At 38.8% G+C, this 25,091-nt stretch overlaps 1 protein-coding gene across 1 annotated transcript in view; it reads left to right on the top strand.

The window, feature by feature from the left end:
• BANK1 (B cell scaffold protein with ankyrin repeats 1) overlaps positions 1 to 20,180 on the top strand; it is a 133,872-nt gene extending 113,692 nt beyond the window's left edge. Inside the window, exons 11-16 of the mRNA XM_023924649.2 lie at positions 42 to 329; positions 9,970 to 10,038; positions 11,163 to 11,347; positions 12,949 to 13,012; positions 17,467 to 17,516; positions 18,300 to 20,180. Of these exons, the coding sequence (XP_023780417.2) occupies positions 42 to 329; positions 9,970 to 10,038; positions 11,163 to 11,347; positions 12,949 to 13,012; positions 17,467 to 17,477 (617 nt within the window). The 3' untranslated portion in view covers positions 17,478 to 17,516; positions 18,300 to 20,180. The remainder of the gene's footprint in view (positions 1 to 41; positions 330 to 9,969; positions 10,039 to 11,162; positions 11,348 to 12,948; positions 13,013 to 17,466; positions 17,517 to 18,299) is intronic.
• The last annotated feature ends 4,911 nt before the right edge of the window (positions 20,181 to 25,091 follow it).

Raw genomic sequence — 25,091 nt, 5'->3', positions numbered from 1 at the left:
TCTTTACCCTGTACATGCAGCACAATTCCTTCCTTTTTCAGAGAGGAATTTTGTGATGGACAGGAGTAAGAGAGAACAGGGTGATGGACTCACAACTGCATGCTGCAGAGAAGACCAAGGTACCTGCGAGGAGGACAGCGAGGAGGAGCACCCCTACACTTGTGTGGCACTGGATGAATGTGTGTACGACCTCATCCTGGGGCAGGAGGAGCAGGAGGAGGAGAAAAGGAAGCACTGCAGGTCCTTTATCATGAACAGGCCTCCAGCCCCTGCGCCTCGGCCCGTGTGTTCACTGCTCAGAGAGGACAACACTCCCTACATAGTTCAAGGTTGGTGCTGCTGCCATGTAAATATTTTCTGGGAGCCTGTAGACTCTTCTCTTGGTCTCTTCTCTTTGAGCAGTAACATTTTCTAAACTCCCTGTTCAGCTGCCTTCAAACCAACACGTTGTTTGTTTCAATCAACCTATTCTCACCCTTCAAATGAGCTGAGAACATCTCTGAATAATTTTCAGTTTGCATCAGAGATAGTATCACAGTTTTTATTTAGCTTTTAAAAAATTATGACAATATGATAGAAAATGAAGAATCATTGGGCTAACTGTGAGTGCATATGTTACAGCATGCAATGTAGAATGTGCTGTTTGCATTGCCTTTCTTTCCAGTTTCTTTATCAAAATGGTTTTACTTAACACTGAAATCTGTCTCTCATATTTTATTTTTTTTTCTGATGAGAATAATTCTCTTTTATGGGAGAAATGCCTATGTGAGGATTACTCTTTCAAATATCTTTTCTCCAATTTGAGATGCTAGGAATGGGCATTTCTAGGTAGGATCATTATATTTCTTGAAGGAAAAATTATGTCCTTTTACCACTTCCATGAAAACTGGGAAACCTTTTTGAGCAATTTCATGGAAATACAAGACCAGAAGGGATTTCAGGTATCTTTGTAATCCCATTCAGACTGAAACGAAATTTGAAAGTAACAAAAGTAATTCAGTGAATATACTGCAGAGATCTCTTTTTAAGTCCCAAAATCCATCCTGCCTGCATCTCCAGCTTCTCCTACAGAAGCATGCCAATTCATAAGAATAGGTGGTAAAAAATATGTTGTCAAAGGACACCATTGGATTGCTTACTTCATGCTGTGCATGTTTTATACTAAAACAGAATTAATACTACCCAAAACATCCTAACAAATACAGAGTAGCACCTCCTCATTCATGTCTGTCTCAGTCAGTGGTTTCTTTTATTCTTCCTAGCTAGGTCTCTTCCTCTGGGCTGTGTAACTCCAGGTTAGGGCCAGAATGCATGGCCTAATGCATTCATCATTTAGTTGCTCTTTTTTTAACATATTCAGGAGGTGTAAGTATGAATCATTATAGTGTAATCCAAGAATGGATGAGTACAGGGGGCCTGTTACAGCTACAGGAGGCATGAAACAGCTGCTTTTACTGAGGTTGCTAGAGCAGTGTCTCAAATCTTGGTCCACCATCATCATAGACAGGCCATTGACTTGGAAACCCTTAGTGGAGATGCTTTATTTGGGAGATTGCTTTTACTGTCTTATATTGCACTGGAGTGTTTCTGCTTTGTTTATTGGCTGAGGCAGATGCTATCAGAGGAACTGCACTGAAGGGGCTGTGGTTCACCATGTGAACCACATATGTGGTTCGTATATCCATATGTGTACATATCCATTTGTACACACACAAGTTTTTTACCTTTGCTTTCATAAGCATTTTGTGGTAGACAAATCATTTTCCAGTGGTTCTGTGAAATCAGCCTTTGGCTTGTGTTCCTTTGCTTACACAATACATGAGGAAAAATGGAATCACTTCAAGAAATCTTCAGCTGACCACTCAGGTCTCTGTTTTGCTGCCTATCCTGCTGGTTCCAGACCTAGAATATCTCATTTTTGTCCAGGGATTCCTGAGATAACTAGTGAAATTTTAGACAGAAGGGATATATCTTCATCTGAAAGATTTTTTTCTTGCTACTTGGATTGACAATTTGTTTCCTCCACACTGGTTAAAAAACTTCCCTCTCCAGTTCAGCAACATCCCGATTTCCTATTTATTATTTTAGAACTCCTTATATTTGATAAAAATAAAAAAATAAAAAAAAAGATTGTTTCATCTGTATGAACCAGGAAACCTCATTCCAATCCATCATTAAAATCTGCATGTGCCTGCAGCCCTTCCTTTATAATTTAAGCAGTGTAAAATAATGTAACTCTATAGTAGTAAAATAACTCTAGTTATGCATATACACATTTTTCATCCAGAAAATAAATAGATGATGGTTTGGGGGTTTGCTTTCATCTATTATATTAAAAAGAGTGTTGCAGATATTGCAAAGTCAAATAATCAAAAAGTTAGAATTGAGGTAGTTTTACCCTTTCTCCCTGCCAGGAACATTACAATGCAGTATTAAGTAGGTAGCCATATGCAGCTATTTTTCTCAGATATTTTCTTTCATGTCATCTAGTGTTTAAAGTGGGTGAGCATAAAAATACTTCAGTATTTTTAATTCTCATTTTGTTTAACATATAATTCATGCCTGCTCCTAGACTCCATGTGTTGTTTCAGACCCTCCTGCTATAAACCCTTTGATTCTGCATCCACTGAGTTTTGGGATGCCCAGTATGTAGTAACTAAGATTCTTGAGGTGAGCAGCATTATATAACACTGCTCATACAAAGCAGAGACACCACTGATTTCAGTGGCCACTATGAGCTCTCAGAACTTCAAATTAAATCCTTACTGTATCTAGTCAGTACTCTGATGTCAGGCATTGCAAGTTGGATTGCTGCCTTAAATGACTTGTTTGACCTTTGGCCTGGGCTTTGCTGGAAAGATAAATCCTGTTCTGCAGAGCAACTTTTAGTTACTTAACTGAGCCATCCTTCCCTCCTCTGTATTCACTTTCTATTTGCTAAACCTTCTAATTTATAAGACAAATTATTTAATATCCCTGTAAGAAACAGTTTGTCTTCACTGCACAGTTCTGGTTGATCTTCAGAACTGCTCCCTTCTGGCATTCAGTAAGACACAAGTCCTGTGGAAAAACAGAATGGAGTATGATGCACAGAGGGGGGATGTTTTAAGGCTACACATTTGCTCACAAATGGATCCCCATGTACTTTGGGAGTTCATGGGAAGCTTCATGCCCCAAGGATTGCAGAGACTGGTGTGATAGTGCCATGCAGAGATGCAAGAGGAGGATTTTTTTCTTGCACTTTATGTACCTAGAGAGGGGCTCATTTATTTAGGGGTGGAAGTAACCATTGCAGAACAGAAATGCCTTTTGCCTCCTGGATTGCATGCAGGTGACTTTATATCCATCTGGAGAAATCAAATGGCTGAATTTCCATGGGTGCTTTCACCACTCATGACTGTGAATGAAGGCCATGACATTACAAAAGAGTATCTTCTCCTTTAAAGAAAAGTGATGGTGCTTCCATGAGAATAGCAACAAAGAAGAAGGCAAGCAAATAGTTTTCTTTGTAATAAACAGTTTTCAAATACATGGAATATGAAGTTTACACTGGGCAGAAAGCCTGCTCCCTGTAGATTACCCCACTTGGTGTTCTGCAGAACAGGATAGGGAAACTGTTGATCTATGGAAAGCAAACATGACTTGACAAGAGTCACTTTCAGAGCAAGATCTACACTTCAAAACCTAGGCAGTAAACACTCAGTGATGCAAGTTGTCATAACTGAAACTACCACAATTTACAGTTTGAGCATCTGCCTTGAATTTGCTGACACATAAATTCTGGGAAACATGGGGGAGTTGAAAGATTTAAAACATAAGTGTTCTAATCGCTTTTGCTCGGTTTCATTTATTATACTTTCAAATTTTAATGAACATTCAAACTGCTGTATTGAACACTGGTAAACAGACTGCATTATTGACAAAGAGTACATTTGTTCTTTAATTTAGACCACTGCAATAATTTTATCTTGTGTGTGAAAGACTCATCAACTAATGGAGCTGCAAACTGGTGCCAAGTAACTCGTTGTCCAGATGGTGTGCACTCTTACTGTGCTCCCTTACCATTCCTTAGGTGCTTAGTATTCCTCTGAAGGTTATTTCAGTGTTTTGTTAAATTGTCTGCTGCCAAAACAACTGTTAAATAAACATCTGAAGGTGGTGTGTTTTCAGTTTAGAGTGCTATTTTAATGTTCCCTATTGATAGCAAGTTTGATTGAACTGGAAACCAAAATCCTCAGTGTAGCTGTGGGACAGATGCATGAGTTTCTGCAGTGCCCCTGCCATTTCTGAAGCCTGACCTACTTGGACTCCCTCAGGGTTAAGTATTATATTACTGTCCTGGTTTAATCATTTACCTCTCATCACAGACCACTAGTATGAAAGGGTTTCTCTGCAGCAAGGATACCTGCCCCACAACAGCATAAATTTCCTATGCTATTGCTTTTATTCCTTTGCAAACCTCTCACAAATCCCTGAAGGAATGTATTTCCCTTCTGTGCATTAAAAACATTTTGCTATTTAAAGATAGCTGTCTGTGGGACCTCATCCTAGGGTTAAAAATTAGAAGTGGAAAAATATATTTTCCAGTTACTGTTCCAGTGGAGAATAACATTCTCATTGCTCATCAAAATCACAGGGTATGCAGAAGAAGTAGCATCCAGTGGATATTTTTAGGGAAGCAGAATATCTCACAAACAGAATAGATAGCATAAACCCACTGAAGTGAATAAATAAACTCCAGAACAGAGCTGTTAGTGTCTTGGAAACTTATCAGGCTGATTACTGGGAAATACAGTGATCACATCCTGAGTCAGTAATTCTTATTATGCCGATTGTTTAAATGCTCTAAAGCAGAGGTTTCCAAAGTGAAGCCTCAGAGGCCATGCAAATTGCAAAACATTAATGTCCCACAGAGAGATTTTGTAGTACTCTCCTACAGTGAGTATAAAGTACTGCACTGCAGATGAATTTCATTATGTATTTCTAACTTAAGGATGTTTTTCCATGAATGAAATACTAGGAAGCACTGTTTGGCTGGCAGATAGACCATTTTTACAGACCTGGTTGGGAGTGGTATACCAGCTTCACCCACTGTCTTCATTCAATCAAATTTTTTGCTATCTGAATTCTGGTAGATTGAAGCAAGTATTGAATAAGGTGCACAGAGAGAAAATATTTATGGGATGCTGCCTGGTTGCAAACCAAATTGTTCCACATAGTATATTTGAAGTGAAAACATGTCCTTCTCTTTTTGCTTTTCTCTACTCAAGAAAAATGGGACTAAAGAAGTATATTCAGGTTTTACATGCTGGAGCAAATATTCTTGAGTATGTCACTAGTCCTTCCAGCTCTCACAATCCACTGAGTTAAAACTCTGACAAGAGCAGAGGTGTGAGAGTTGTTTTCATTGTCTGTGGTACTGTGGTACACAGTAGATTGACACCACCCTCTGAGCAGCACCTTCAACTAACCACCAGTACCACCCCTCCTCACTCACTCTTTAGCCCTTCTGTAAGAAGGGGGTTCTGGTATTATTTTTATTATCCTGCTTCAGTGTAGGGGAGCCATCTCTGTAGATTCTCCTGAAGTCCCTCTGTGACCAAAGTTGCTGGGATTCTAGCAGATTTGAGCTTTTATTTGTCAGACTCAGAATCTCGCTGCAAATTGTGAAGGGAATTGCTGGTGAGCATATGTTTATTTTTGGGTTAATATTTTCACGTCATTACTCCACAATTCCTTTTAAAATAATTTTGCTTTTGGTCTGAGAAGACTGAGTGGTTCGTTCTCAGTCAACTAAATAGCTGTGGAAGGTAGAGGCTGGCAATAGCCCGTGTAAGTTGGGATGAGTGGCTGTGATGCTGTCACTGAAAAGCCCTGGCAACATAAGGGAGCAACGTGGCAGGTTGGTATTTCTGCAGGTGCATTTGGCATCACCTAGTCTTTATTCTGATGAAATGACTGTTGTGTGTTCTCAAAAACACCTTGAGTGTCAGGCTGCCCATTTAAGCCCGATCAGAATTCCTGTGCCAGTGTAGATGTGGTCACTCATTTTCCTGCACTGATGTACTTATAACTGCTCAGTCTTTTTCCCTTTCCCTTGTCATGGTGTAGGTATACCCAGACACCAATGCTACCCTCACATGACAGCTTCTGGGACTTGAGCCTTTGTTACCTTGCACCACACAGCCATCCCTTCTCCACAATGCCTGGACCTACCTAGATCAGATTAATGAGCCATGACAATATGCTTTTAATCCATGCCCAGCTGCCTTGCCCTATGAAAAGAAAAATGTCTGTTCACGAGGTCCCATTTCCTTAGTTGATTTCATGTTATCAGTCACTGGTTTTTTTTGTTTTCATTTTGAATGTGTGAAATATTTTGTATGAATTTCGGGAGTGGTCATTAATAATCTCTTACAAAACTTACTGGTTACCATTGCATTGATGACCTCTCTCCAGTCCTCATGCTGAGGGATGTTCAGTGTGTTAGCAAACAAAGCAGACAAAAGGAAAATGAGCTCTAAAAAGATGTGAACAAACATCTGCAGAGTTCTCCTCTCCTGAATAATAAGCATCATTCTACTATATTCCTTCTTTAGTATTCTCTGTGTATTTGTCATCTCTTGCTGCGCTACATCTAATTTACAATCCAATCCCTACCAGAAGAAAGAACTTGGAGGTTTTATTTGCCTAGGTACTATGAATGCACAGTTTAAATGTTGAAATGATTAAATAATGTGGAAAAAATTGAATGGGCAAAGGCAGGAGTCTTTCTGCAACATATCCTAACCAGCAATTCACCCCTCCTCCTCCATTCTTCCATTAATCACAAATTAATTACATGACGATTCTAAAATGAATGAAGCAAAAACCTACTAAGAACAAGGAGGCAGCTTGCAAACCCACTGTAATTTGCAACTGAGTTGTGTTGCTAAGTGCAACCCTAGTGTACTAATTAATTTGAATTATCACTTAGCCATGTGTTCATATAAAGATTTTGTTTTCCTGTATTTTAATTTTGAATGTTTCCTAAGGAAAACAGACATAGATAATTTTGTTTGGAACATCAGCTCAATGAAGCTGATGAATAAATGCATCTTGAGTTTCCTAAGCAAGCTGAATTCAAAATTGTGGTATTTATTGATGTTTTTTTAAATCACTGTGTCTTTTCTCCTTTGTGTTTGTGCTACTGAAAGTGTCAAGCAAGTATGTATTAGGTATGATTAGCTCATATATTCTTTCAGAGGGTAGGTTCATCAGTCTAGCTTTGTTCAAATCACTAGTGCACAGTTGTTTAATTTTTAGAGGTAATGTTGCCAATTCAACAAATCAGGCAACAGTCCTCATAGTTTAGATGAGTAAAATCAAATATAAATTAGAAACCATATCTTGGTTGACCATAGCCTCTTAGCTGTTATGAGCTCTTCTCTCCCATGAAGAACTCTTCCCATGTTTTGATTTCCTGTGTTTCTTAATTGTGTCACTAAGCAATTTTTGAAATGTCATAGTGCATCTGTGACTCCTTAACATTATAGCTTTGTGTTAGAATTTAATTCTGAAAATCAAATTCCTGTTCTTTTTGTCAACCTGCAGCTATTGTAAAAACTTTTGTTCTCTTTTTCTAAGCCCTTTATACTCACCACAGTTTCTTGCAGTTTGTTACTCTAAAATTGTCTTCTTAGTTCAGAATTGTACACAAAAGACTTAGATTTCAAATGTTTCTAACCCTTTTGTGACACTAACCATGAAAATATTAACCAAATTTCAAGCCTCATAGAATTATTTACCTGCATGTGCAGACAGCCTAAAACAACATCTTTAGTTAGTCTGAGATAAAACAGCCAATTCAGAGTTCCTTGGATCCCACTCACTTTCCAAGACTTATGTTAGGGATTTTCCCAGAGTTCTGCATATTTGCTACAAAATTTGTGTTTTGTCCCACTTTTTAAATGTCGTTTTCTTGTTTCATGTCCTATTGGAAAATATTGCAGCAGTTTCATTCTCTCAGAGTTCGTTTTGCTGGAAGAATATTGAGATTACATTACATTCCTACAGAGAGTTCTTAGTGCCTGAGACATAAAAATGTATTTAGGGCTTGTGAAGAACTTCATCTGTATCCTGTAGCAGCTGAAGAGAGGAGAGGGAATGAAGTGCAATTACTTATTAGTTCTCTCATCCTTCTTGAATTCTGAGAAACTGCAAAAGAAGTTTGTTGTAGACAAAAATTAAATGGCATATATAGGGTCAAGACATTTAATATGTAGATTTTGACCTATGAATACCTATGGATATTTTAGCCAGTCACAACATGATTTAAAATCCAAAAGGATTTTCTTTCTGATCACACAGATGTTATTGAAGGGTGCACAGTAAGTATGACAGAAGTACTGGAACAGTTCAATCAGATTATCTGTGCCAGAGAGGCCCAGAAAAGATGTAATTAAATGAAAACCTACATTAAAAAATGTGTATCTTTACTTGAAGGATTGTAACATTATGACACTTTAAAAATTTGCTATATTAATATTGCTTTACTGAAGGAATATTTACTTTATCTTCCATAAAAAAAAAAAAAAAAAAAATGGAATATATCCCTGTGCAAGATTACCTGTTTCTTTTATTTCACTGCTGTGTTCAAGTAGTTGATAGGTAATTGTATTGTGGGAATGAAAGGGTGAATTGCCAGAGTTCTCCCTAAACCTATGGTGGTTTTACAGAATAGTGTTCCTGCCTTTCCAGGCATTCCAGAAACAGGCGTTTGTTTTCACTGACCTCACCCACACTGAATGCTTGCTGCCAACTAAAATCATTTCAGCAAGATGCGGCACATAAAGTGGTTTTAACAATTTTACTTTTCACTGGAGGAGTAATTCCATTTCTGATTACTCCAACACTGCAAAACTCAGCAGAAATTTCAAAGCCTATCAATTAAAGTGCTTTCCAATCAGGCACATTGTTGAATATGTCCCTTCTCCTTATGCAGTAAAATTCAAGCTGCCTGCATTACCTCTGTGCTCTCATTACTTTAATTTCATCTTTGAAAGGAGAATACTTTAAAAGAAGAAAACACTGCAACCATACTTAGTAGGGTTCCTTGATAATTAGAGAGAAAAGTATTTAAAAAGTTAAAATTAGCAGAGTTAACAGAGAGCGTGCCTGCTCTGCTGCTCGAGCAGAACTGCCTTGGCCTGGGCCTTGGTCCCCAGGAAAATATTTGCTCTATTGAACTGGCACAGTTGCTGCATTGCAGTGATGACAGAGAATTACTTAATTGGCAGGAATTATTCTAGGCTTTAGATTGTCAGTTTGTTTAGCGAAAATCAGAACTGAGACTTGAGAGAAAGCTACTGCCACACAGACTAAGTCAGAAACTGAGCAATTCCCACCTTCTGGGTGTTACATATGCTGCCAGCAAAAGTTTGAGTGCAGCATTTCAGGATGTATCCAGGCTGGCTGTAGTCTGTGCACTTCACAGGAGTGGGAATGATGGGCTACTCTAACAGAGGGGTTGTGCTTTGCTGTTTCTACTGCTTGAATAAAGTAGACACAAATATACACACACACTTTCTTCAGCACTGTCACTATTCCCACCTAGTAATATTGGGGGGTTTTCTGCCTTAGCTTTCCCCATAAAATAAGGAACAGGTTACAGTGTCTGTGCCATGTGAAAACCTCTGAGATCCTGCTGTTTCTTCTAGACAAGTTATATACTTGTGTGATAAATCCTTTTAATTTTCTTCAAAGTTTCTTGTAATGGTTTCTTGAACATCGGAAATCCTGCCATTCTGTGCAACAGAATGTAATTTCAAGTAATTAACATTAGACTGACAAGTGGGTTGAAAAATACTCCTAGACTAGAACAAAAAATGTATTCCAGCCTGCTTTTATGAGTCTCCTTCCTTCTTTGAGAATATGTGATGGTTTTTATTGCCATTTTATAACTTCCTTATATTCTTAATTTTGTTGCAGTGTTTCAGCAAAAGGCCTGTCGAGTGACCAGTGACACCAGCAGGACATACTGCGAGGCCAAGAATCCTGGTACAGAGTTTAATTTAGCTCTTTAACTGCCTTGATATTTTTTCAGTAGGACTAGTAAAGTTTTGCTGTGACTTGATTTTGGGATTTAGCATCTGTTTTGCCACCTATGATTTATATCCTTAATGGTATTGCAGCATTGAGAGATCAGATTAAAGAAAGAAGACTAAAAGTTATAGCCTTGTAGGAAAGATTTGTAGAGTCAGAGGTATTTCACACTCTTTTGTTTCCCTTCATGATTGTGCCTAAAGGCAAGAAAAGGAAGGACAGGAGGGCTCAGCTGTGCAGTAATCCAGCAGTAATGGAAAGACAGAAGTCGGGGGGGAGCAACAGTTCTCTCCTGGGCACCCCAAGATGCATGTAAAATTAATTACCTGTGGCAGTCTAGTTGTTATTTGAGTTGTAGCACCTAACAATGTTGCTACTGTAAATTCCATCAATGTCACACCTTTGAACAATCCTTCCTTGCTTGAAATGAAGATAGTGGTGCATGGTAACAGAAAAACTGACCCAAATCATATTGATAGTCTGAACTTTTATCCTGGCCACACTCCCCCTGCAGTGAAACAGGTGCAACAGCCTCATAGAGGGCTCACAACCCTTCTTCTATGACTGCTCATGTGTTCTGATCAGCCATTCCAGCACCAGTATCCTGGGGAGAAGCTACACCTCCTCCCTGGACCAAGCTGTGAATCTGACAATGAACATCTCCCTTCAGCTGTGCACTGTATCATAATCTCCAGGAACACTGGGCTGCAGTGTTTTCTTGTTGCTGCAATGCATTTAATAATGTATTTCCTTTCTTGGAGAAAGGCAATCTTGTGAAATTTCAAGATGCTTCATGACCAAATTTCATCCACAACTTTTGAGATACGTATGAGATTGAAGAAGAAAGGGACAAAGAAGCACTGTGGATATTTTGAATAGCAACCATTTTCTTTAAAATGTCGGTGCTGTAACTGTAGTGCTAGAAGAAAATTCTTTTATGAACCAACACTAATGGAAAATCCGTGGACCAGGGAAGTAGTTAATGAAGAAAATATTTGGGATGCTGCTCTGCTGCCGAAGAGTAATGGTAGAATCCTCACTGATTTGCTGCATTTCTCACTTTGTACATTTTGTTGTAGAAGCACACAGAAACCACACTGAGACAGTAACTTACAGCACTTCTGTACACAAGATCCCTCCTGAACAGGAAGAACTCATCCACTTGCAGGAACGGGTGAAAAAAGGGGAAATTTCAGTGGATGAAGCCCTTGACAGATTCAAAGAGTGGCAGAACAAAAAGCAGAGACTACCATCCACTCAACAGGTATGAGTTTGTAATTTGTTCCTTGATACGAATCTTGATCAGATGTTCTAAAAGCAAGTTCTTGTGTTTTGGCACCTGCATATGAGGTCACAAATAATAATTGTGATTTGTATGCAAATCAGCTCCCAAGGAGCTTGCTGGCTATGGTTCTGAATCTTCTAGATACCCATTTCCACTGCTGTTTGAGAGGTTTTCTGAGTTTGGTTAAAATCCAGAGTTAAATATGCCGGTCATCTAAGTCTTGTGTTTTAAACTGTTGTGCATCTTTCATGTAACCACAAACCTTATGTTGCCAAACCAACTATGCTGTTGAGCAGTGTCAGCTAAGAGAAACATTTCTATATCAAATATATGTGTATTCTATCTATTAAAATATATTAACTTACATCAGGCTTTATGCCTGTCTGAACGGGTCGAATATACTTAGTAAATCCACAATTATTGGCAATGCTCTACAGCTCCTTTATATTCAAAGTATGGAGTAAATTGAGGTGCACAAAAACAAGATTTACAGAAGCCCACACACTAAGTTGCTGAAAGAACTGCATTAAAACTGCAAGTCATGGAGAGCAGGTTTGTTAAGTGCTAAGGTTTATTAATTTTCTAAGATGACACATGGAGGAAGAGGTTATGCCCTCATGTTATATGAGGTCATGCATAAACAAAAATAATTTCTTGTTGTCCTTTAGGTCATTAGTAGAAAGAGGAAAAGCAAAGCTAGTCTTCTGCTTTGGAAGAGTGGAAGAGCTTGCTGCCAGCAAGGAGAGTGGTCTTTGTATTTGCATCTGCTTGAAAGTCTGAGCTTTGTCATTACAGTGGAACACTTAGAAGCAAAAGTGCAAGGGCCTGGAACAGTTTAGGGGGGCCATTTCCCAAGCTGGGCACCAGCAGCACAGCACTAGAATGCGACCTTCCAAATCCATCTGCAGCCAAGCATGTGGATGAATTGCTGGTATTGCTCTCAGTCAGAGGCATTTCTTGTGGAGGGAGAGCATAGCTAATCCATGCCATGATAGCAGCACCAAGCTATAGCTAATTTTATAATTTTTTTGTGAACTCTAAGATGCCCTTATTTCAAGGGAGATTTACTTGGCCTGTTTTCCATGCTTCAGGAAAAAAGCTACATTGGAGTTGGTGGTTTTTGCCCTGGATTGCATGTGTGACTTTTCTTTGGTTTTGTTCCATGGAAAAGTCTTTTCTTCTTACTCCTCTATAAATATGATGAACTGACTTCATGTTGTCACTGCAGTTTTTTGTCCTTCACTTGGATTTTTGAGGAGAAATCGCTTTTCAAAAGAAAATTTAAAAAATAAAAATAAAAAACCCCAAACAAACAGAAAAGAACACAAAAGCCGCTGTACTCTAATGCCAGAATAATTTTAAGTTACTGCTGGCAGGGATAACACCACAAGTCTTAGGTAAAAATGCTAGAATTAGCATCATAAACATTTTTCAGTCTTTTAAAATTATTTTCCAGGTAAGTGATGCTTGGTATTCAGAATGCTAAAGAATTCAGCTTTTTATAGTGTCCTACTATTTCTACAGCAAACATCCATTACTGAGTGCTGCTGCAGGTTTTATGATTGTTTTTTTACTTAAAGGAAAAAGTACATCACCTTAGAGACACCACTGTCAGAAACAGACAAGAAAATGAAAACCTGAATGGTAAGTTGAACTTTTTCTGCCTTTAAGGACTCTGAAGCCTTGAACTGTAAGTATAGTGCAGAGGTCTGATCCAAACCCTTTTGGAGTGGGCACTGAATTTGTAATGAACATTTTTTGTATCTGACCACATTTATTTTAGCATAATCAAGCCTTCAGCAGTGTCAAGATTTCATCCCAAAGATGATCTCACTGCGAGTTAATGGGGCAGAAAATTTACTCAGTTTCTGTGGCTCAGCTTTTCTGTAGCCTGTTTCCTACTGCATCATCAGAATTTGGGTAGATGGTTTCTTTAGAATAATTTGCTTGATGACTTCAATATTTTATTTGTAAATCAGCCATCAGTTTTCAAATTCTTGATGAACTTTATACTGCTACAGCAGTTTTTATGAGTATTGTGGTCATTATTTAAAACTGAACCATTGGTGATTTAAGATGCTTTTTTCCCTTTTGGGGGTAAAAAACGGAGTTTTGCGGTTTTCCCATGCAGGGCCAGGAGCTGGACTCTATGATGATTGCAGGTGCCTTCCAACTCAGAATGTTCTATGATTCATTCTGATTGAATGTCATCTACAATAATATAAAGCATCTGCTTTTTCTGCAAATGATTTTCTCTTCTTGTTACAAAATAATCTATTAGATGGTATTGGTTTTAGGCCTTTGATTTCTGTGAACTTCAGTACAAATGCTGAAAGGAAAATTGATGGGTTTTTTCACATTGGATTTTGTACCATTTGTATATCTCTATTCAAAATTACCACCTAAATGTGTCATTTCCTTACTGCAAGAGAGCAAATGCACACTACTGCTTTCATTATTCTCTTTGACAGCATTGTATTCATGTGAACTTGTGAGGTACTGTAATTAATTAAGGGAAATTCCTGCTGGACCGGTAGCAGTGTTGCAGTCCAGATCTTTCAGCTTTAATATTCTCTGTGGCTGGTAGGGGGGCAGTGTCCTGAGCAAAAGCCTTCACAAGGTGCTCAGAGCCTGAGGGCTTGGGATCCCTGCAACTCATGAGAACAGGAGAGTGACTCTTGGAAAGTATTTGTCTGTAGGGTTTCATTTTAAGGCCGCAGCAGCAGTCCTGCTACTGTAGCTGTCCTCCTTTTCCAGAGTTCACTATCAAATCATACCAGCAGAAATTGAGTATCAACACCAGAATTGTTAATTTTGTGAGATTATCCAGTGACTCAGATAATGATTGCTACATTCCCTTCTGATCCTAACCTCACTGCCCTCTGGTACACTGTCATATATCCTGCGATGAATATAAATCAGCAGCTTTGCACTGCAGAAATACAGTGGGAAGAATCATTATGGTCTGTGTCAAAGAACAGAAATCAAATCCTTCAATGCTTGAAAAAACAGGACTTCCTCTAGAACTGAAGGCATATCAATGGCAAGAGTAAGCAAGGATTGCAGAAGGAGGATCTCTAGGTCCAAACATAAATTGCCTGAAACAAAAATGACAATTACTTTCTCTTCTCCTATGAAGTTCCTATGGAGAGCAGACCAGAGAGCATTCATTTGAGAGACGTTTTGTTTCACATTCTATTTAGCAATGTGGTATGTGTGAATTTCAGCAGTCCTCAGATTTATTCAAAGAATAAATCTACTTCTTACATGTATGTACAGACTCTTCCTGCTATACCTTTAAAAACATGGGGACTCCCTCTCTAGACTCCATGCTTGAAATCAGGATTTGGATAGTCTTTTTTGTAGAGTTTTTGAAGTCTTGATTGAGGATTTAAAGAGATCACATCTGAAGTCTGTTAGAAAAGGAATTTGATTTTATTTTAATGAGAAAGGAAAATATCTCCTAGAAATTAGTATGGAACATAATTTTTAGTTTCTTGATAAGTTTGATCTTGCTTCCACTGTAATGATGTTATTAATGAGATTGGCACTCACTTCAGTCTTCCGTTATAACATTTGATGCTATCTCAAAGTTCATATCTCATTTTGTAACAGTTTAGTATAGGACTGAATAATGCCCTAAAAAAAATCAATTGCAAAGCAAAAGGTTCTGCCACTCTTGGAGTTAAATACCTACAAAACCCCGTTTTAAGAACAACTAAATAATGCCTGTAGAGCATTCATTTGTAGAACGTACAGGCAGGGACAATGCTTTAACTCAATACTGGTCTGACATGTGGACATTGATAGTAACCTTTTCTTTTTTTCAAGCTCTTAGCCAACAGAACAAAATCAACAAAAACAAATACCTTAAATAAAATTTCAGGGAATTATATAGAAGATTTGTGGACAAAAGTTCCACTCTTACATCTGAGTAGCCCAGATTTTTCAGGATGCACCACCAAACAACTGAACTAAAGTAGCCTATTGCCCATGGGAAACTTTATCTTTGAGCAATGCTCTTTAGCTTAGGTAAGGCTGGAGAGTCTTGGGTTTGTGCATGTCCACTGATAGAACAAATGGCAGCAGCTGAAACAATATTTGCAAGGATTACTAGTCAAGCTTCCTTTAAAGTCTTAAAAAACGACATAGCTTTCACGTGCATCCCACGTCCTTACTTCCTAGCACATGGGAATATTTAAGAAACTCTGGGATGCCTACCTACATCACTGGGCATTCGAATTATAAGAAACTTATTTGGCTGTTTCTGAACATGGAATTTCAAAATCTGCCTACTATTGCAGTTACATTACGGCACCTTGTGTGTCACATCCCACAGATTTAGTCATCCAGCCCCTAAAAATATGCACAAGCTTGCAGAAACTACATAAGATGGTTTGAGTTGCTTTTAGTTAGCTGTCCCCCCATAGCCAATATCTGTGGGACCTTCAACCTGCCAGGGAGGGAAGTGCCAGGTTCCTCATCAAAACTGGGAATGACTGATGCTCTGTTCTCCAGGCTTGACATACCAGCAGAAACTGCTAGGTAATGAGCAAGACAGAGGCCCCAGAGGACAATCTATAACTCAGCTGGACTTCAGGAGACAAATACTGCATTAAGCAAGTGTTTAGCTTGATTTATTATTATTGGTGGTGGTGTTACTACAACTGTTATTATTTCAATGCCAGCAACTTCTATAATGGTTGAAGGTAGGTCTTGGGAAAAAAATATTACATGTTTTAGTAGTCCTCCAGTGACAAATAAACCCATGGGAAATGAACAATTCAGTCTTTACATCTGTTCTGTCTTGGCCTCCCTGGCAAGACTGGCAAGTGGCCTGCTGTGGAAAGGTCAAAGCTTTTTCCACAGGCTACTCAACCACATGCATTTCTTCCTTAGCTGTTAAATCAGTAGGTACTGACACTGGAAATGGCCTTCCTATGAAGAAGGGCAACTTTACTAGCTGTTGTTGTAGACATTTTAATACTGACCTGCTCCTGTAAGTAGTCTGCTAATCCACTGCAGTAAAGGCATCCTCCATAGAATTTCTTCTTCCACATTTTGATTTCCAAATTTGTACATGCCCAGCTTGCTGCCAAAGACCAAATCTCTTTCCCATCTTGATCCAAAAAACACTCAGAAGAGCACTATGCACATTCCACAAACTGGCAGGTTATTGATTACATTTGCTATCCAAAATGTCTGGCTTCATTCCCCAGCCCTCATCAGTGCCTTTTTTTTCGTCCAAGTTGCTAACAGATTGCTTATTCATCAGTTGATGCCTCTCCAGCTTGCAGGTTGTGTCTAAGTAGAGTTCCCTGAAAACTGAAAAAGCACCCCCTTATTTTGAGCACAACCACCAGTTTCTGTTGTCTCTTGTAGGTCAACAGGGAGATGAACAAAGACAGACCCTAATTTTGGCATTTGGATTCACAGGCACTGAAGCTTCTTTAGTAAACTTAGCAAAGTTGAAATAACATGGGATCCTGAAGTACATACAAGCTTTTGTATGTTTGGACAGTGAGGAAGTCATAGAGAAGCTGCTTTTTTCCTTCGTGGCTTCAAAAGTGTTTCAGTCAGGACTTCTAGTCTTGAAAATACTCACTTGTTGGTAATGCACTAGAGTTATAAAGGAACATTTTTAGCTTGACTTATTTCAGATTTCTTGAGCTTCATGATGCTCAAAGTTTAAATCTAGAAAATAACAAAAATCACTTTCCTGCCTATTTGTCACCAAGTCATGTCATCATGAGGCAAGCTCACAGTCCCACTGCTGACAGGAGTTCACTAAGACAATGAATATCCATGTATCTCTCACCTCCCCTAATTGCCAGCAAGAGAGACCAGTCTTGCTGTTGGGAGTAAGAATTGTATAAAATCCACCTCATGTCATTCTCCCACACAACAACTGCTTATTTCTGTGTCTCTTGCTCCCCTGCTCCCAGGGACATGTGTTGTCTTCGTATTTGAAGTAAAGAACATAAAAAAGTGACTCACTGTAGGAATGTGTTCTCTGAATTATTCAACTTCAAAAGATATTTTGGACAAGCCTTACCTACTGATTTAAATTATTATTGATTGCATCTTTTTCTTTTTAGTCTACAGCTAGGAGCCCAAGAGACAAGGAACAGATGCCTAATTACCCAAGGTAAGACCAGGTATATGGATGCACACGCACACACAAACGTTTGTCATGGAAACAGACACTTGTGGAGGTACTTTCCATCAGAGTGCATTTGTGTAACAGAAGGATGGAGGTGCATCTCAGACAGAGGCTCGATTTCAGAACATAGACCATTATCATCACACAGTCTGGTTTGTACTAAAGCTTTTTGTCAGCTATCAACCTATTCTTGTGTAGTGCAGGGCAAATTAGTGAGCAATGAGGCACTGAGCTCACTTGTGGGTGCAGCTGAACAGAGTTCCTGCCAGTTATTGCCACTAAGGCAGGGTATGCACCTAAAAGCTGTATCAGAGTCCAGTCCTACATCCTGATTTCACAAGCAGTATCAAACTTATTGAATAAAGTTCAAAGCCATAGATAAAGTGATGAGTCCAGATTAAACACAAAACCAATGGTCTTTTAAGTGCTGGGAAGCTTAGTGGTGATGATACTGTCTCCATATACAGCAGGATTTTCCAATGGTTGTGCTAATGAGGTTTTTTTGGGTTTGGGGCATCTAAGGACCTCTGTAATAGCTGGGGAGCTTAATTATTACTATCTGCTACCTGTGTGTTTCCATTGATATCTCATTATATTACTATTATATTAAGATATTGTTATAGCATTAATGTTATTATTATGTAATATTATTAATATTATGAAGTAGTATTGTTCACAGTAGCAAATTGATGCAATTTATTCCTGAAGACAACTGTAATTTTAAAGGCTTTGTTAGCTAAGTTACTGTGATTCAATTTGCCTCTTCAGCTTTTCCAAGTGAGGGGAATGCAGTGTGGTACTGTTGTTGTTTCTTTGGACCAGAAAATGGATTAACTTCAGCAGGGTTTCTTCTACCACCTACTCTCATGTAAAGGAGAGAGAAGTTGCTCCTTGCAAGAAATGTGTGTCCATGTCTCATTTCTGGAGCCACTGCTCACTGGAGTGCAGTGTCCACACCACAAAATAATAGGTACCTCCTCTGCTGCTGCTTATCCTCTGAATCACTTGTTCACATCTCCCCTCTTCAAAAGTTCTCATAACAACAACAACAACAACAAAAGAAAAAACATAGTCTTATGACCTGAGCTGAAAATGAAAAGCTATTGCTCCTTCTTCAAGAGGCAGCTTAACCTCCTACATGGGCATTCCTAACAGAACTGTCTCCTTGAGTGGAGATGAAGTCACCTACACTAAATGAGTAAAAAAGCTTTGAATTTTAAAAGCTCTGAGGCTGGAGAAAACTATTACAAAAAACTGGGTAATATCAGAGATGCTTATAAATTCCAGATTGCTAAAGTGAGATGAATCATGCAAGGGGAGAGGGGGAATTACCCCTGGGATCAGAACAGGTGATTTCTGTCACTTTAAGAAAGTAATGATGTGGGAGAGAGATGAATTAGATGTGGGAGAACTTGCAAACATAATTTATCAAGAATATTCAATAAATTCTGTTTGTGAATTATCCACATCAAACTGCAAGGTTCTCCTCCTCTGCAAAGTATGGCCTCTCCATAGTTTTCCTGCTGTTTTCTGTCTTCAGACTGGTTCAAAGAAACCACTTCTTTTTTAAAGACTAATTTCAGGGAGATTTTTGAGCGTTTCAACAAATTGCAGATAAACATTCAAGACCTGCCTTCCTATTGCTCATGTTTTGATTCTCACAAAAGTTGTTTTCCACTCCAGTGCAAAGTTCTTGGCTAACTCAGCTCAGAATCCCATTTTGCTTACAGAAGGTGGGAGGAGGATAAGGGAATTGATATTCAGCTGGGGGATCTGAACAAACAGAATGATTTTGATTCTCTCATACTCATTTCAATAAATACAGTTTGATCTTATTCTAAACAAACCTGGCCCATCCATTGCATAACAGGTAGCATTTCTCAGCATTACCTGCAAGGTGGCTCTCCAGCCAGCTGCACATCAGTTTCCTCTGCTTGGCATCCCACACATGTTCCAGCTGTGCCTTGGCAGCCTAAGGCTCCAGCCCATCCTGCTGTGACACTGCCATGGGATTATTGCTGCACTTCCAGTGCCTTGGATTCTCTCACCAGGACCAGCTCTGGAAGAAGACCAGTATCACTAAAGTAAATTAATAATGTTTCCTGTAAAGTCATTACCGAATTTTACACTTTTTCTTTACTTTTCCTTTTTCCAAGATGACAGCTGACAATTTATATGAAGATGTATTGCCTGCTTTGGTTAATAATTTTTGAAGTAATTTCAGTTTTTCCATTGTGCTTGATAAGTTGTTTAAAAGTAGATTTTATGCACAAAAGAAGAAGACTGTAAAAGATTATGAAGGTTATTAAGTGAAAGTAAATAAAATTTAGCCCTTACTTTTTTGTTGAAACATTTTTATATTCACTCTGTATAAAAAATCGTCTGTATAAAAGTGGTCTGAGGAATAATTGTATTTCATCACCAGTTTAAGTAATTGTAGTCACATTAAAGCTGATTTTTTAAGCCAAACTGTGTAAACCAGTACTAATTATCTACTAATGCATTAAAGTGATTCTGAGAATTTGGTTTACAAGGAAATTGTGTTTTGTTTAGTAAGTTGACTAAGGTAAATTATAACCAGAACTAAACCAAATTACTTTCTACTGTATTAACACAGCACAGTAAAGTAATAAATATGGTTAATGGGTATAATGGTCTGCATTCCTATAGTACTGTTCTACAAAATTTAAGTGAGCATTTGATGATACAAGAGAATGCAAGATGACTTGCCCTATTTCATACACAAAAACAAGGGGGAAAAAAAATCTCCTTAATGTAAATATGTCTTTCTCCTTGACCAAGTGTTAAAGTGACACCCAAATTTGGAAGAGGGGAGTGGATTTAAAGTTCAAGCCCTCAAGGTTCATTATTTTTCCAATCGCAATAAATTTTTTTGCCAAGTGAACTATTAGAAATAAAAAAATAAGCCAAAAGGCCACTGTTGGGATTTAATAAAAATGACAGAATCTTGAAAGCATATAGATTTAGACTAATTAAAAATCTATTTTCTATTTTAAATGGGTTGATTAAATATTTTCAGTAAATTATTTGTTCTTTGGGGAAAACCTGCGTTTTTGTTAGAATCTCTCAACAAACACTGCAGATGTATTGCTATTAAGTCATAAATATTCAGTGGCTGCTGTATTAGTGTGGCAATGTAGCTTAGTGTACCATATAAAGCTATTTGAACCACAGCAAAAGCCCTGAAATGTGTAATGTATTCCAGAGCTGCAAGTACAGTCAGTGAGCTGAGGGCCACAAGACTGTCAGGTTTTATAGGAGAGAAGCTGGGGTGTTTTAAAACTTACCTGGCTACATGGAAATGGGAGTGGGGAGAATTATATGGAAATCTAAATGAATATAAGCTGTTATTTCCCCCTTAAGAGGGCCTTTGTTCTCCCCTCAATAATATTTATATTCTTACAAACCTAGCTAGTCAGTGTATCCTCTGGCAAGCATTCCTGAGGAGCTGACATATGGATGGAAAGAGAATACAAAAAAATTAAAAAGTTTTTCATGTTGGTACCTGCTGTCTTTTCTGCCATTTGTTGCTTGTTTCTGTAGCAGAGGAGTTGAAAGGACCTTTCCTGGGAGGGGGTCAGTCCTCCCAAACCTCCAGGTGAGATCTGGATGCTCTCGGTGCTGCCAAGCGAGAGGCTGTGCCCCAGTGGCTCCTGAGCTCCAGAGCAATGCAGAGTTGTGGTCAATGGTAACAAACTACAAAACTGGAAAATTGCAACAATAAAGCACAGACAGTTACATCAAGGAAACAGTATGGTTTTTCCTAGGGAAAAATAGAGTGTAACAACACAGCAACACTGCCACAAAGCGCACAAAGCAGAAGCCTGAGGGTAGCTCCCCTCAGGAAACAGAAGTGTGCTCTGTGTGCATGCATGTATTTGAATCTCTAATGTGACACTCCACAGTCTCCAGCCAGGAGAGTTTAGGATTACCCATAACAAAGCATCTCCTGTTCTCTGCTTCTGCTGCTTCATCCTCCATCATTCTGCTGCTCTAGACATTCCAAGTACAGCAGCACCAGCGTTACAGGTTTGGACAGCCCTGTTTTACAAAGAGCAAAAGTATTTTTAGCTCTATTACAGAGTGCAGAACAGTCTCAAAAGGATGCAAGATAGCACTAGGGAAGAGATGCAGTGTCACTTTAATGAAGAACTACTTCTGCTACACCACAGATTTGCTTTGTCCATCACTCTAGTCTCCTCTTACTCTTGATATTACAATGTAGAACATCAAAATCCAAAACCAAACAAAATACACCCCACAAAATCAGATCAATTTTTGCCAATCTACAAAATCTTCCTGGAAAACTGTGTGTAATCCATAACAGTGCAACTTTTATGGTATTAAATTCCACAATGGCTAAGCAACAAGTTGAAAATGGGGCTTTTGTTCATTTGGGTTTTGTTTACACACACAGAATTCCCACCCACCCATACTTTGAGGCAGCCAGCCAAGGCCCCAGAGGAGAAATGAAGGGATGGATGCCTTTTTTTTTTTTCCTTCTCCAAAGGGAATTTTTTCATCCCAGTGTAGTTAATTATGCTCAAGCTACAAGTAAAATCATCATACTTCTGCAGAAAAAAAAAAAAAAATAGCATCTGTTCCCCACCCCTCTCATGTTCAGTATTCACAGTCTGTTTTCTGCTGCAGGATTTCCATACATTTCCTCAAGGTGTGCCACTGAACTTCAGACATGTTCCTAAAAAAGCATTCCAACATGAAGTCCTGAAGTTTTGCTAACTAACATGCTAGCTAACAGGGAACATCAGCAAGTGCCTCTTAGGCAGTGCACAAATGATTAAGTAAATCACAGGAGCCTGAGAGCCTAAATGAAGCAAGGTCCTGGTTGTAGGCACTCTAAAATATTAGCTAAAATATTAGTTTCATTCTAAGCTAGGGGATTCAGTAGCAATAACACCACTCCACACTTCCAGCTGGCAATACGTGTCCTATGAAAGTTGGACCAATAACTCATTGAAAAATAAATACTTTTAACACCGTGACATCCAAGAGAAAGAAAAACAATGCTGAGAGATTTATGGTGACTGCCATTATCAGCAAGTTTGATCTGCCAGGAGCCTCATTACAGGAGAGGTTTCAGTGAGTCAGCAGCACTCAAAGATTGTCCACTTTTTGCTGAGGTAACTCACCTGTCAGCCATGAGGGGGTGTCATGGCCTTGCTGGATGTTCACCCTATGAAAAAATACTCATGGCATTTCAACACCAGTGTAATACACAGCAGACTGAGAATAAAAGTCCTACCTTAATTTTATTAAAGAAGCTATAATCCGTGCAGGAATGTAAATGGTGCTGAAGATGGATTTCAGTCTTCTTAGGAAGCATTTACTGTGATAAGAGCAGGAGCAAAATGACAAGAGTTGTCCTGACAGTGCTTGAGGGGGTGTGAATCACAAAGAGGAGGCAGAACCACGTAGACTGACTGCTCATCCCCTTCATTTATGGCAACCAACTTTCTTCCTGACAAACTTGGGAGTCATAATTCAGTAACGCTGAAGTGAGTCATTCCAGAAATAGGCCCCAAGACAAGCCATCAACAAGCAAGGTGGAGGGACCTACTCAGCTGCTCCAGACACACTGGGATGCAGTAGCTGAAATTAAGAACTGCATCAAGAGAGCAGGGAAAAGATTAATGGAGGCAGAAAGTGGTCCCAGGGAAGTAGCAGTCAGTTTATGTCAGACTCCCAGTACAAGAAATAAGACCTATACCAACAGCACTGTCAATTCTCAACAATAATTTCAAAGGCTTGGATCAGCTTCTTCTTACAGGGAAAAAAACAACAAAACAACCAGGAATAAAGTACCGAGGTCTCAGCTTATATCTGCAAGGACCTTCCATACACACAGACAGTAGGAGTTCCACAGAGGTGAAGAATCCATTAAGGCTGCCCAACATCATGAAAAATACACATACAAGTTGCAATTGTTTGCAGATGCAAGTGACATACAGTACTAAAATGCTCATCAGAAAAAGTTTACTGTTACTACCTATACAGAGAATGCACCTAGTCTGGTTAAAAAAAGAAACACAAAAAGCAGCATTTTTAATCAGTCAGCATTAAAGTTCATCAGTTTTAATGCTAAAATACTTCATTATGAATCTGTGGTATCAGTCCTGGCAGAAGACAGGCCAAAATATTTCACCTCAGGGCACTAACCTGTGAGGCTTGTTTGAGTTACGGCAACTCTTCAGAAAGTAAATCTGGATCCAGTGCATTTCAAGGCAAGACACACAGGTGTAACAACTATCTGAAGGACTTTTTCCTAGCATGGATTTGGGTAGTTCAGTCACCTTCTGTGGTGCTTGCAATACCTTCTTCTGCTAAATTAAGTGCTGTTTTCAGAAGTTTTTACCTACAAAGATAGTTATAAAGAAAAAAACCCCAAACTTAAATGGAGATCACAAAGAAGACATGTTATATTTTATTGTAGTTTTTGAGGTTGTCATAAGCAGTTCTGCCTGCAAGGCATGGGCTGGCACATGCCATTGCTGTTTATTACACCACAGGAACACCCACATGGCCTCAGTCTGGAGATGAGGGTCCCACAGACATAATATAAATTATAATATTATAAAAACCATATATACAGCTTAGATTTCAGCCACACTCAGAACACAAGTCAGGCAACACAGGATAGCAGTAAGTAACAGAACATATGGCAGTGGACCTCATCCCTCTCAATTTACCCTGTTAGTAGGTTTATCTGTCCTTTTCCACCCAAATCTGGTATCTGACTAGGCATCAAAGTCTAGACAAAAATCTGGACATCAAATCCTTGACAAGAAAATGCCAGCAGCTGCCAACAACCAAACAGAGCCCACGTCAGCTGCCATTCTCCCAAGTCATAGTTCTAGCTCACAGCACACAAAGAATTATGGAGAGACACAAAGGAGATGGAGAGTGGGAAAGGATTAGGCAAGAGGTTAATTACACCATTAGCTCAAGAGGGAAGCCTTCATTTAAGTTAAAAACTCCATCAAAGACAATACAGTTAAGAACTTACTTTAGTTTTCTATTTTAGGGTGGATTCAGTGAATCTATAACCACAGGAAGGTACAAATGAACTTCCTGATGCTCTCTCTACAGATCAATTACTTCTGAAGCAAGCTTCCTCACTTTAAAAAAAAAAATTAAAACCAAAAATAAGCCCTAACACATTAAAAACTTTGGGATTGGCATTATTACACAAATGGCACATAAGTACCATAAACTGCAGTACATATTTTATCTTGCACAATTTACACTTCCTTTCTGTTCAAGAGTTTCAGTCTCACTTTATGGATCAGGCCCAACAGTGATACAAGTGCTCTGGAAAGGAAGAGTGACCAAAAAGTGACGAGACCAAAACAAGTGAGAAAATTCTACTCAGTTCTACAGAGGATTCTCCTTAATCCATCAAATGAGTTTTAAATTGCCTTTATACCATGCCTGGCTCATCTTTGTTTATTAAGAGACTAAAATCACCCTAATTCCTGTGGGAAAAGACTAAGGTATTTTTATCTCTCACTATCAAACACC

Source organism: Cyanistes caeruleus, chromosome 5 (assembly GCF_971803275.1).
Source record: "Cyanistes caeruleus chromosome 5, bCyaCae1.hap1.1, whole genome shotgun sequence".
Classification (NCBI taxonomy): Eukaryota; Metazoa; Chordata; class Aves; order Passeriformes; family Paridae; genus Cyanistes; species Cyanistes caeruleus.
The sequence above is the reverse complement of the archived record's forward strand: the minus strand, read 5'-3'. Positions and strand labels throughout refer to the sequence as shown.